The 13077-nt window shown below is 45.5% G+C and overlaps 1 protein-coding gene across 1 annotated transcript; it reads left to right on the top strand.

Moving 5' to 3' along the window:
* Positions 1 to 551: 551 nt before the first annotated feature.
* LOC119559706 (nascent polypeptide-associated complex subunit alpha, muscle-specific form-like) lies at positions 552 to 1511 on the top strand. The gene has a single exon (XM_037872767.1). It carries the CDS (start codon positions 552 to 554, stop codon positions 1509 to 1511), a length of 960 nt encoding a protein of 319 aa, XP_037728695.1.
* Positions 1512 to 13077: the final 11566 nt, after the last annotated feature.

Here is a 13077-nt window from a genome sequence, read left to right as displayed (position 1 = left end):
CATCCGGGACAGAGCAAGGGACAGGGGGCGGTGTGTCGAAAGGAGCGATCCTGGAGAGCGCAGCTTCTGTTCACCCTAGTCTGAGAACGGTGACGCTTCCCTAAGCCCGTACTGCTGTGCTTTCTCACTGAGCTACTGGGCGGTCACGTTAATATAAATTTGGTGGGACGAACACACAATATACTGAGCTTGCCGCACGAATCTCGTAGCGAGCAGACCACAAAAATCAGTTCGTTACATCTGGAGCGTCTAAAGTCTCGATTGGGACTGATCGGAGGAAAGAAAAAACACGCATCAACAGTCTGCCGGAGGAAGGGGGAAGACGGTACAGAGCAGAGTGCTGTACCGTAGATCTGGGTAATAAGAAGGAGAGGGCGAAGGAAATAGCGGGATTGAGCAAAGAGGAAGGCTCGGAACCGAGGTGTCGTTGAAGGGAGCCCAGGCTTCAGAAGAACAATCAAAATCGACAAGCATCTTGAGCACACGTGTAACGAAGCGCGCAAAATGATGGCTGCCCACCGGCCGTCCGGAGGATCCAGCCCGGGGCAAGGATGGTCGACAGCCGGGCCTACCCGAACCTCGCGGCGGATCTCCCGAGCCGGTCATCAGCTCCGACAGCGACGCCCAGTAGCCATGCCGAGTCTGTGGCAGAGGCTACGTTGGAATTTCGACGGAAGTGCGATGCGCGAAGGCAGAGCGAGGAGCGGCGGATGAAGGAGATGGAGGAGTCGCCGGATTGGCAGGCCCAACTGCGGGCGGCCGAGGTGGAGGAGCAGCAGCTGTGGGAAAACTCAGGGTACCCACCCACGCCGAGGTATGCGGCCGAGGGGTCACCGCAGTGGACGCCAGCACGACCACCCACGCCGAGGTTCGAGCAGCCACCACCGCAGCAGCAGCCCGAACGCGAGCGACGCCAGCAGCACGAGACCGATCCGACGCAGCAACAACACATCCGGACGGACATACCGGCGGCCCACGTGAGCCACAGCACCCGGACGTTCGTGGCCGAAGGGGTAAGGTGGCGGCAGCAGACGGTTGTCTGGACCTGGCCGGAGGGTCCCGCGGAGGAGACGGCGGCGACGGAGGAGCCCCGAATCTGGGAGGAGAGTGGTCCCCGGGTGAGCCCGCTGGATCCCAGGACCGGCGGCAGACCGGAGCATTGGGCCCCACCGACACCGAGCACCGGACCGACGACGCCAAGGACAGGGCCATCGACGCCAATGCCAACAGGGACCGCGACGGTAACCGCGGAGCCGGATGAGCCGCTGGAGCGAGGACCCTGGGTGTCGCCCGAGCCCGTGGAAGGTGGCCGACCTCCGCTCAAGCGGCAGCCCTCGGCGCCCAAAGTGTCCGAGGTGGTGGCACGGCCGAAATTGTCGCGGACGGTGTCGGCGCCGGAGGGCCAGCGATGGCGAGAGATCGCGGAGCACGAATGCCCCGAAGGGATCGCGGAGGCACCGGCGGTGAAGGAGGCTCGCATCCTGGGCGGTAGGCGCAGCGTGCGCGTATAGAGAGAGGGGCGCGCGTTCCGGGGCCGGTTGGGGCTTGCGGGCACAAGAGTGTTCGAGGAGCGGCCGAATAAAGTTTAAATAAAAGAAACAAAACAGAGTTTAAAAACCGGCATAGGACGGGAACCGCGGCTGAAACAGGGGCCAGAAGAAAGGGGCACACATTGCAGCTCCGGCATCCTGAAATTCACATTGGGTTAATACAGGAAGCAGCCAAACGATACCAAAATACTCCCCTGCAGTGAAGCAAATGCGAAGTCCTCTTCGCACCCGCTCTCGAGTGTTGCCAGCATGGAGTCAGGCTCAGCCGGCTGAGGACGATTGAAGGGCGAGAGAGAGAGACGAGAGGCGAGAGAGGTCGTATGGAGAGAGAAAGGATAATATAGAAAGGAGAGGAAGTGCGAAAACTTACCTAGAAAGTAGCAAAATCACAATGAACCAGGGAAGGGGGCGCCTCGATAGGCGATCGATTGGCATTAGATGAAAGTGCGATCGATGGGTACACGAAAATGGTAATATCGGCCTAAGGTGGAAATATCGCAACGAGCAGGTGGCAACGCCGCACCGTCGATATCGATATGCGAATGAACATCGAACACGCACGAATGGTGCGTGCGAGCTGGGGATCGATAGCCCATGAGTATCGATGTCCCAGTGGAACCAGGGAGAATATCAGCGCGGGAGATTCAAGTTGCTACGAGCAGGATGACCAGCGCTGTAGAAACTCAACGGAGTTAAGAGCGTCGTGGGAGAATCGAGGGAGCAACGAGGGAGCGCTGCGGGAATCACAAGGACTCAAAGGCTAGGATAAGCAAGGAAACGCCGGAGAGTAGGAACAAGTTTTAAATGTTTCCCAAAGTAAGGGGGGAATGTGAGGAGTTAAATAACTCCCCACAAATATAAGCAGCAGCAGATGGCCGGCTGCTTACCAGATACGCGGCGAATTCGCGTAGTAACAGCGCGGCAAGGTGAGTTTGGAGACTTGGATCTAGAACGAGAGAGTTTGGAGACCAAGGATGGAGAGAGGGAGTGTTTGGAGACCAAGGATGGAGAGCGAGACAATTTAGGGACCAAGGATGGAAATCGAGAGGGAATTGAGACTTCGCGGGCAAGGCAAGAGTGCCGTGTGGAAAAGCGGATAACGGGACTCCACCGGACTTTGGACTCTCCCGTGAACTTTGGACCGCGGCACACAGGCGTGCCACAAGCATCACGGAATTCAGCGGGACGGCAGCAGTGGGCGGAGCATCGATTGGAAGCGGTACGTGAAGGACAAGTGGGTCAACTAGGAGGCACGGACTTTGGACCCGGAGTGGAGAGATCCAGCGGGCCATGCGCAAAAGGGAAATAACGGTTCCCGGAGGCCCTATATAAGGCCGCAGAGCGCTGGCAGCTGGATCAGTCGATCACAAGGAGTCAAACCGTCAAGATCAATCAGATATCAAAGTGAACAATCAAACAACCAGATAATCTACAAGGGAGCAACAGCAAGTCGAGTCGGCGGAGAAGCAGCGCCGTGGGAGCCTACGAGGAGCAAGATTGCTACGTCGAGACGTTCGGGATTGGGATACCAGGAATCTCCGAATTGAGACGCAGGTAGCTGAGGTCCAGAGGGCATCACACGGCTAGGTCAAGGTGGTCGATTAACCCTATCCACAAAGCCCTGGCGTTACGCCTGGAGAGGGTATAACAAGCCAGAAGGGAGAGTCTCGAGTGGAATTGTCCAGGAGAGCCCTACAGATTCGACTTGCGAGGTCCCGGAGCGGCGTGCCCGAACCCCAAATATAACAAGCCAGAAGGGAGAGCGGTCGATCGGTACGGCCTCGAGTGGAATTGTCCAGGAGAGCCCTACGGATTCGACTTGCGAGGTCCCGGAGCGGCGTGCCCGAACCTTGAGTACCAAAAGCCACGCGTAAACGTCCCGGAAGGGTGAGCCTAGGGGAACGTTCGTTTACACTAGGCGTGGAAGCGAAGTAAAGCGCGTTGCAGCTTCCTTGCGTTCCGCCTTGACTGTCCGCGCGGGCTGAGCAGAAACCCCAGTGGGACCATCCGCGACAAAGCAAGGGACAGGCGGCGGTGTGTCGAAAGGAGCGATCCTGGAGAGCGCAGTTTCTGTTCACCCTAGTCTGAGAACGGTGACGCTTCCCTAAGCCCGTACGGCTGATCCCCCTCGCGAGTCCGAGTCGTTACCAGCATTCACCAAGTCACGCGTGAGGAGCGAGCAGCGAGCGAGCGTCTTCAGGGAGCTGCGAGAATCTTCAGGGAGCTGCGAGGATCTTCAGGGAGCTACAGGACTGGAGCACCGAGTCATCAAGGCGAGAGGTCGTCGAGTCAATCAGGACCGTCGGAAGTATCGAAGGTCACAAGCGACGAGTCAAGGCCAACCAAGCTACCAAGACATTTGTAATAATATACCCGCAATAAACCCACTACGAGCCCGTGAATTCTGTGCTTTCTCACTGAGCTACTGGGCGGTCACGGTTATATAAATTTGGTGGGACGAACACACAATATACTGAGCTAGCCGCACGAATCTCGTAGCGAGCAGACCACAAAAATCAGTTCGTTACAGCGTTCTGGGAGTTAGAGTGGGCGTGGCAATTATTTTTGGATCAAGCGATAGGTATTGACGAGACCAATATATTTCAGTTACAATTTTTTATCTAGCATGAAAATTCTGGGCGCCCCAGGTTTGGGCGGTTTGTGGGCGTTAGAAATGGCGTGGCACATTTGCGCAACAAACTTGCGCTGCATACAAGTCTACGGAATCTAAATCTGAGATCCCAATTCTGTATCTTTGATAGTTTTCGAGATATCCACGTTCATTCTTACTATTTTTTGAAGTTTGTGGGCGGTTTGTGGGCGTTAAAGTGGGCGCGACAAACTATTTTTTGGGTCAATCGATAGGTATTGCCGTGAGCAATACATTTCAGTTAAAATTTTTCTCTAGCATCAAAACTGTAGGAGCCACAGTTTTGGGCGGCTTGTGGGCGTTAGAGTGGGTGTGGCACTCTGCTGAACCAAACTTGCGCTGCGTAAGAAGCTCAGGAATCTGCACGCCAAATCTCAATAGCCTAGCTCTTATAGTTATCGAGATCTCAGCGTTCATCCGGACAGACAGACGGACAGACGGACATGGCTAGATCGACTCGGCTAGTGATCCTGATCAAGAATATATATACTTTATGATGTCGAAAATGCATCCTTCTGCCTGTTACATACTTTCCGACGAATCTAGTATACGTTTTTACTCTACGAGTAACGGGTATAAAAAGTATATCAAAATGTACAGTTTGTGCTTAAGTCAATAATATAACGCACTTATTGTGTTTGCTATAAAAGAACAAATGTTGCTTAATTTAAAAAGAATTTGCACTTAGTGTGGTGTAGACAAAAATATAAAAAAAATATTTTCCATTTCGATCGCAAACATTAAAAAATGTTAGAAAACAGATCCTCAAGCACTGTTTGTGCTCAGAACGGAGAAAGAAATAGGAAATTAATAACACTACTTTACAAAAAAAAATTGATGAAATGCTCCTTTAAGAAAAACTTTGTTTTTCGGTAAGGTACATCTCCCTGATTAAGAAAAGGGCACTTAAAATTTTTTTTTTGGTACCAATTTTTTTTTAAAAACGTTTTTCGTTTTTTTTTTATTTTTTACCTCGAGTTCTGATAAACCGAATTTGGTCATCATCATTTTACAGGTAACAGAATACCCTTTAACTTTCTTTTACACGTCATTGAGTTCCATTCATTGGTTTAGAAGCTACACTTCGTCAAAGTTGAAAAAGTTGGAAAGAATGCCAAAACGTAGGCAAAAATGGCTTTTTTAAAAATACACGCCTAAAAACCGAAACTAGTTTTATGTTGTTTTTTTGAAGGCTCAACCTTAACGAAGAATATGCGCTATTGATCACGACAATCCGTTGGTAAATCGATTTTTTTACAGTATTCGGGAGCGGCGGCCGTTAAACATTATTTTAAACTTTCAATGTTGGGGAACGTAAAAATTTGGTTCAAGCTGTAATGCATAACGTCAGATGCCTTGCTATTAGTGCTGGGCAAGCTAAAAGGTATGCGATTGCAGTTACGAGGAAATCATTTTCATATATTTTTAGCAAGGAAATAGCAAGGAAACTGACGGTATGTAATACAACTTGCACCAAATTCTTACGTTCCCAAACACTGAAAATTTAAAATAATGTTTAACGTTTAAAAATCTGTAAAAAATCGATTTACCAACGGATTGTCGTGATCAATGGCGCATATTCTCCGTTAAGGTTCAGCCTTAAAAAAAAACAACATAAAACTAATTTCGGTTTTTATGCGTGTATTTTTAAAGAACCCATTTATGCCAGCGTTTTTGCATTTTTTCCAACTTTTTCAACTTTGAAATGAATGGAACTCAATGATGTGTATAAGAAAGTTAAAGGGCATTCTATAACCTGTAAAATGAGTATTTGATAATAGAATTCGGTCTACCAGAACTCGAGTTAGAAAATAAAAAAGTGCGAAAAAAGTTTTTAACACTTAAAAAAAAATTGGTACCTTAGAAAAAATTTTAAGTGCAATTTTCTTTATCAGGGAGATATACCTTACCAGAAAACAAAGGTTTCCTTGAAGGTGTATTTCTTCCATTTTTATACCCGTTACTCGTAGAGTAAACGGGTATACTAGATTCATCGGAAAGTATGTAACAGGCAGAAGGAAGCGTTTCCGACCCCATAAAGTATATATATTCTTGATCAGGATCACTAGCCGAGTTGATCTAGCCATGTCCGTCTGTCCGTCTATCTGTCCGGATGAACGCTGAGATCTCGGAAACTATAAGAGCTAGGCTATTGAGATTGGCGTGCAGATTCCTGAGCTTCTTACGCAGCGCAAAATTGTTTCAAAACTGTGGCTCCTACAGTTTTGATGCTTGAATAAAAATTTTAACTGAAATGTATTGTTCTCATCAATACCTATCGATTGACCCAAAAAAAAGTTTGCCACGCCCACTTTAACGCCCACAAACCGCCCACAGACTTCAAAAAATCGTAAATATGAACGCGGATATCTCGGAAAATATCGAAGATAGAGAAATGGGATTTCAGATTTAGATTCCGTAGGCCTGAGCGCAGCGCATGTTTGTTACGCGAAGATGCCACGCCCACTCTAACGCCCACAAACCGCCCAAGCCTGTGGCACCCACAAGTTTCATGCTAGATAAAAAATTTAAACTGAAATGAATTGGTCTCATCAATACCTATCGATTGATCCAAAAAAACTTTGCCACGCCCACTCTAACGCCCACATCTCTTAAATCTGTCTACCGCCGGTAGGTGGCGTATTTCAATCTCGCTTCGCTGCTTGCATATCTCCATTTTCCTTTGGTCCCTTTAGCTGAGTAACGGGTATCTGATAGTCGAGGTACTCGACTATAGCGTTCTTCCTTGTTTTTTGTAAACTGGTGTAATTGAAGTAGATAGTTTAACCATGGTTGAATAAATTTTTATCGCGGGATCATCATTGATCATACTATGCCGCCGCTATATGAACTAAAAATGTAAATAATGAATAAACATTGAGTAAGGATAACCGCTAACAATTTCGCACGAGCTATCATGGTAGGGAGGGTACAGAAAAGGGGGCAATATCATCCAGCCACCCTAACTCTTAATGTTTCCTGATTCGCATGCGCCTTCAACGTCCGTCCGCTTACCTTGAGTCCGTTTACACCCACTATTTTTGTTTTTTCGCGTAGTACGGTGCATGTTATAGAGAAGACTAGGAAGATCCCACGACAATCCGACGAGCTTAGCACCGAGCAATGCTAGAAGTGCACGAACCCGAATTTTCCTATACACTAGGTTATCCATAGTCTAGTGAACGCAAGTCTGTAAACCATGAAGGGTAACTAATGGCCCTAGCTGTCTACTACATAACCAAAACCAAACGATATTTACGTCCCTAGAAACCGAAACCGCTTAGATTACAGTTTATTTCTAAGCGAAGGCTACTAAGAGAAGGTTAAACTTCACGTATTGCTTTACCAGTATTTAATAAAGTCTTTGTTATAGTCTGCTGAAGTTTAGTTTCCTCTTCTCAGTTTATTCAATGATAACTTGTAACTTGAGGCCGGAATAGCGACAATGAATCGAGAATCTGCGGATCGGGTCGACCACTCAGATCAATGTAGAATTGGAAGTTAACGAGAATAAGAAAGTATTTGTGGATTTGGATGACGGTAAACCAGGTCTCTAAAAATTGCGATTGTATTTCGAGTTATTACGGAAAAGTCGACCAGAAAAAACAGGTAACTTGAGATCTCATTTCGATGGAATTTCTTTAAACTTACTTTTAGATCACGATCGTCTGAGCAATGGATTTGCAAAGTATCATAAAAAATATAAGCAAAATGACTTTTGAAAAATTCTTTTGCAGTTACTATTATTTTTGCTTGAAGAAACTTTTTGAATCAAAAAATTTAAGTTTTCAAGTCGAGGAAAAAAGTTTAAAAGTAGATGTTTACACAAATTCGTCCTTTTCAATAAGTACTGAATGGGTTAAGATATGTATTATATCATTCAAACGGCATTTAAATTATGTTTCCATTGATGCCAAAGATTACAAGAAGTAAGTTCAAATTCTGAGTATATTTAACTTTTGTTTTGTCAAAATACTTATGCCGACCACTGTATGTCTATCCAGGAACTGTGCTTGATCAGTGATCATTGCCCTTATTGGTGTACTTACAAATGTATTTAATTGATTTTATTGATGTGCGCCATTAATGTGAGCTTCAAAAGTTTTTCTTAGCTTAAGCGGCCGCATTGTCCTTGAATAATATGAGCTTTAACAAACTCATACAGGAGAGGATCTGAAATTTCTGCAGATATATCAGAATAAAATTTATGAGACGTAATTTTAGTCTTTGTGGGAGCCAATCGTAAATGAAAGTAAAAACTTTTGAAAGTAATCAAAGTAAAGTCATTTCGCATTTAAATTCGAATTTGCCTAACAGCTAAACGCAGAGTACAGCAGAGAGCATCGAGTGTCGTCTAGCTGACACCCTTACACATAATAGTCTGTCAGCATAACACCCTCTCCTTCTCAGGCATAAAGGGGAACCGAATCTGGAAAGATCCCGTTAGGTGGAGTTTAGCAACGCGGCAGCGTACAGCCAACTTCTCGCGTCAAGAGTTTTCGTTCACTTCGTTTAAAACTTTGAATGAAAACGCACGCAAGGCTGCTGCGGTAATAAAAATAATAACTGAAAATTACAACCCACGCTGTTTGGTTTCCGTTTAATTGTGTGCACGCCGGGCAAGTTAAAACTAACGGGAGGATCGTTTATGTTTTTGCACCCAACTACTGGTAATTATAAATACACGAATTTAACCGCATAGGCAGTGTATTAAGTGGCGTCGGCCAAGACGAGACTTTTTCTTGGTGTCAGTTCAACCCAACCTGCCACGGTAGGGTTGCCACCTGCGGACACGTGACTCGCTAGGTGCCCCCCTGCTATCAGCAAAGGCGCGAAACTTTCTGGAAGGTGACCGAGGCTACAGATTGTCCCCAAACGTCGCAAATCTCTGGCCCGGCATCCCACCAACCGCATGCCACGTGCGGCCTTGTAAGAACCGCCCCGAATCGAAGGAAGTCCACCTGGATGACAACTGTGGCTAGTGCATAACCTCACCAACACGCGCCACGCGCGGTATCCACCGCCCCAGCTTTGGCTAAGCCATAGAGCGACATTTTGGAGGGCTTTAGTACAAGTACATCAGCTATGGTTGGACCATAGATCGTAACCGTGGTTGTACTTGAATAAGGAAGTGAACGGATACCGGATGTGACTTTTGCTACCACACCTACATCGCCTTACCAACACGCGCCACGCGCGGCAACGGAATTCTCAGCTCTGGTAAGTCCAGTAAGCGGTATCTCGGAAGGCGATTTGTAGCGCAGCAGACCCGGCACTTCGCCTATATTGGCCACGTGCGGCTTGCCGATGGGAAAAGCCTCATCATAGGCTAATGTATTTGGAGGAGAGTAACGATTGAACAGACCTGCTGTCTGACAAGCGAAGACGCAGAACCCTTCGTATGTAGTGAGCTGTCGCAGGCGTTAAAGTTTTGTGTAGTTTCATTTCAACCTACGTAGAGTAGTTTTTCGGTAAAAGCGTATGTAGCGTACCTTTGTATTGATTTAGTAGTAATTCTCTTTAAGTCCTGACAATGACCATCCGTATATGCCACGTAACTTATCTTGGCAGAAATGAATATGTCAACTTGTCTTAAATGCATCCTTGCACAGCGTCTTCGATGGGCCATATACCATATTAATTTTCTGACATTTGTCCTATATATTAATGGTATTATGAATGTGTGTGCCAAATCAAACGGACGGTTATTCGGTCAGCTTGAATCTTGTTATATTTTGAATTAAATTTAATTTTTGAAGAAGAAAGAACTTCAGTTGTATTGAAATCATGATTGTATTTTCTGATTTTCTTTTGTTGATTGAAGTAGATAGTTCAACCATGGTCGAATAAATTTGTAACGCGGGAACGTGATTAATCATACAATGCCGCCGCTATATGAATTAAAAATGTAAGTAATGAATAAACATTGAGTAAGGGATAACCGGTAGAGAGGGTACAGAAAAGGGGTGCTATATCATCGAGCCACCCTAACTCTTAATGTTTCCTGAATCGCTTGTGCCTTCAACGTCCATCCGCCTAGACAATAGTTGATTTCTAAGCGAAGGCTACTAGGAGGAGGTTTTACTTCACGTATTGCTTTACCAGGTTTCAATAAATTCTCTTTAGAGTCTGCTGAAGTTTAGTTTCATCTTCTCAGTTTATTCAATAATCACTTGTATCTTGAGGCCGGAATAGCGACGATGATTCGAGAATCTGCGGATCTGGTCGACCACTGAGATCAATGTAGAATTGGAAGTTAACGAAAATAAGAAAGTATTTGTGGATTTGGATGACGGTGAACCAGGTCTCTAAGAATTGCGATTGTATTTCGAGTTATTACGGAATAGTCGACCAGAACCAAATTTCTTTAAACTTACTTTTAGATCACGATCGTCTGAGCAATGAATTGCAAAGTATCGGAGGAACTTCGACCTTTGACCGGTTCAGAACACGTAATTCGGTGAGTAAGCATTCAAACCAATTTTAGGTAGTGTAATTTTATTTTGGCAAGCAATCAAGGAACATTGGAGAGTTTGATTTATATGGTGAGCAGGAACATGTAGTAATTTTTTTATTTATTTTTACACAACAAACTCAAGAAACTAATGTTTATAAAAGCTGTCATTGCGTCACAGCAATCTCGATCTACCAGCCACAGTAGGCGGCGAGATAACATCGTGTACGACTTGTACGCAGCCATTAATCGCAAACGATATAACAGCATTTACTCCATGCGGTCATACATTCCACCAACAGTGCATCGTGGATTATATACTTGATTTTAACGGATGTCCGGTGTGCTATTGCACAGGAGTGTACTTTACAACAGTTGTCCTTGTCAGCTGCTGATTGAAGGACAGGAGAAGCTAACTCTGCTAACGGCAGTAACGCGAGTAATAGGTCAACGCAGAGGCGCTTGACCGCGAAAAGGAATGACACTGAGATCGAATCGCAATAATCCTGTGAATCACCACGAACGGAGTCTGAACACAGACTCGATAATAGATACTTCTAGGGTAGAGAATTTAGAGGAAATAGAGAGAGTAATACAAACAGCCATGCAGGAGCAACAACTGAACCTCAAGCAAGAACTTTCTGATTTTATTCGTGCACAGGTAGCAAATATACTTATTGCTAGTTCTGATCAAACCCGGAGTAGGAGGTTGGATAAAAAGCAAGGTCAATCAGGGGAAGCTCATTCTGCAGGAACAGTTTATCATGACATTCACCCAAACGCTAAGCGCGTCAGCAGGTCAAATTCGGCAGTGCAACCAGAAAAATTGACGAACATCATTCAGAGCTGGCACATCAAGTGTGATGGATCCAAAGACGGATTACGGACCAAAGAATTCCTTTATCGTGTACAAGCATTAGCTCAGCAAAATTAAAATGAAGATCGTCAGCTTTTGTGTGACCATTTATTATATTTCGTGGCGAATGGAACTGGAATTTCCATCGTTCATGCCATCAATTTAATTGGATAGAGTTTTGTAGAGAGTTCGGAAATAAGTTCAAGAAATGCGATAACGATATGGACATTTGGGAGTTTATAAACAGCAAGCGTCAAGCTGAAAAAGAGCCTTTTGAGTATTACCAATTTCAGGTGGAAGGACTCGTTTCTCGCTTGAGTACTCCGATCTCAGAAGAATCGTTAGTGAGGCTTCTCATACGGCATTCAAAGCCATCTCTGCGGCACGAAATTATGCATTTACTTATAGTTACGTTAGCTCAGCTCAGGGAAGAAATCAGAACTCATAAACAATTTTGTAGGCAAATAAAAGCACAAACCATGAAGAGTAGTTTTCATCAACGCTCTTTTGTTTCTCAGATAGAACAAGATTTTGACGTCAGCGAATTAGCTGAAGTGGCAGCGATACAACGCAAGCAATTAAAGTGTTGGAAATGCGATATGCTAGGTCATCGTTTTGATGAATGTTTCCAAGATCGAACCATCTTTTGTTACGGATGTGGAGCGAAGAACACGTACAAGCCCAAATGCCAAAAGTGCAACCTTTCGGATAACTACACTATGGATTCGTTGGTCAAGAACCACACTTCGCATCCGAGGCAGTAAAATCCGATAAAGGTACCCAAACAGAAATATTAGTAGATTTAATCCCAGACAAGTTAATCAACCAACCGGACGAATCTTTATCAACCAGGGACAAATACCCACAGCCATACCATATTAGAGCAGCACGTTACGCAAGTTCACGTGCTGTCAGCACAGCAAAATGAAAGACTAGACTTAGTCATAAATAAACTACCAACTTATGAAAAAAACGGTCGAGGTCGAACCCATCTGATGGAACATGTTATTGATGTAGCGGACGCGAAACCAGTAAAGCAGCGTCATTGGCCAATCTCGCCGGCAAAAGAGAATCTTATGTTTTCCGAGTTGCAGAATAGGCGTGATTGAAGAATCCAAAAGCCCATGGAGCAGTAACTGTGTTCTCGTGAAGAAATGACAGAAAATTCGCTTGTGTCTCGATTCTAGAGAAGTGAATAAGCTAACAATAAAGGACGCTTATCCACTACCGCACATAGACGGGATACTTAGCCGGTTGCCTCCCGCGCGCTATATCACAGGCCTTGATATGAAACATGCTTTCTGGCAAATACCGCTCGAGGAAAAGTCCAGACAGTATACGGCATCTACAATACCTAACAGGCCCTTGTATCAATATAAGGTGATGCCTTTCGGTCTATGTAACGCTGCTCAAACTCTGTGTAGACTAATGGATTTGGTTATTCCAGCGAAATTGCGTTCGAGAATATTTGTTTATTTGGACTACCTCTTGGCTTTGTCTGACGACTTCGAGTCGCACATGAAGCTGTTAGAAGAAATAGCAGGCTATCTTCGTGATGCGAGCCTGA

This window comes from Drosophila subpulchrella, unplaced genomic scaffold, assembly GCF_014743375.2.
Source record: "Drosophila subpulchrella strain 33 F10 #4 breed RU33 unplaced genomic scaffold, RU_Dsub_v1.1 Primary Assembly Seq34, whole genome shotgun sequence".
Taxonomy (NCBI): Eukaryota; Metazoa; Arthropoda; class Insecta; order Diptera; family Drosophilidae; genus Drosophila; species Drosophila subpulchrella.
Note: the sequence above shows the minus strand (reverse complement) of the source record. Positions and strands in the feature narration are given on the sequence as shown.

Coding starts and splice junctions, on each gene's coding strand:
- LOC119559706 (XM_037872767.1), top strand. CDS start 552: ATGGTCGACAGCCGGGCCTACCCGAACCTCGCGGCGGATCTCCCGAGC.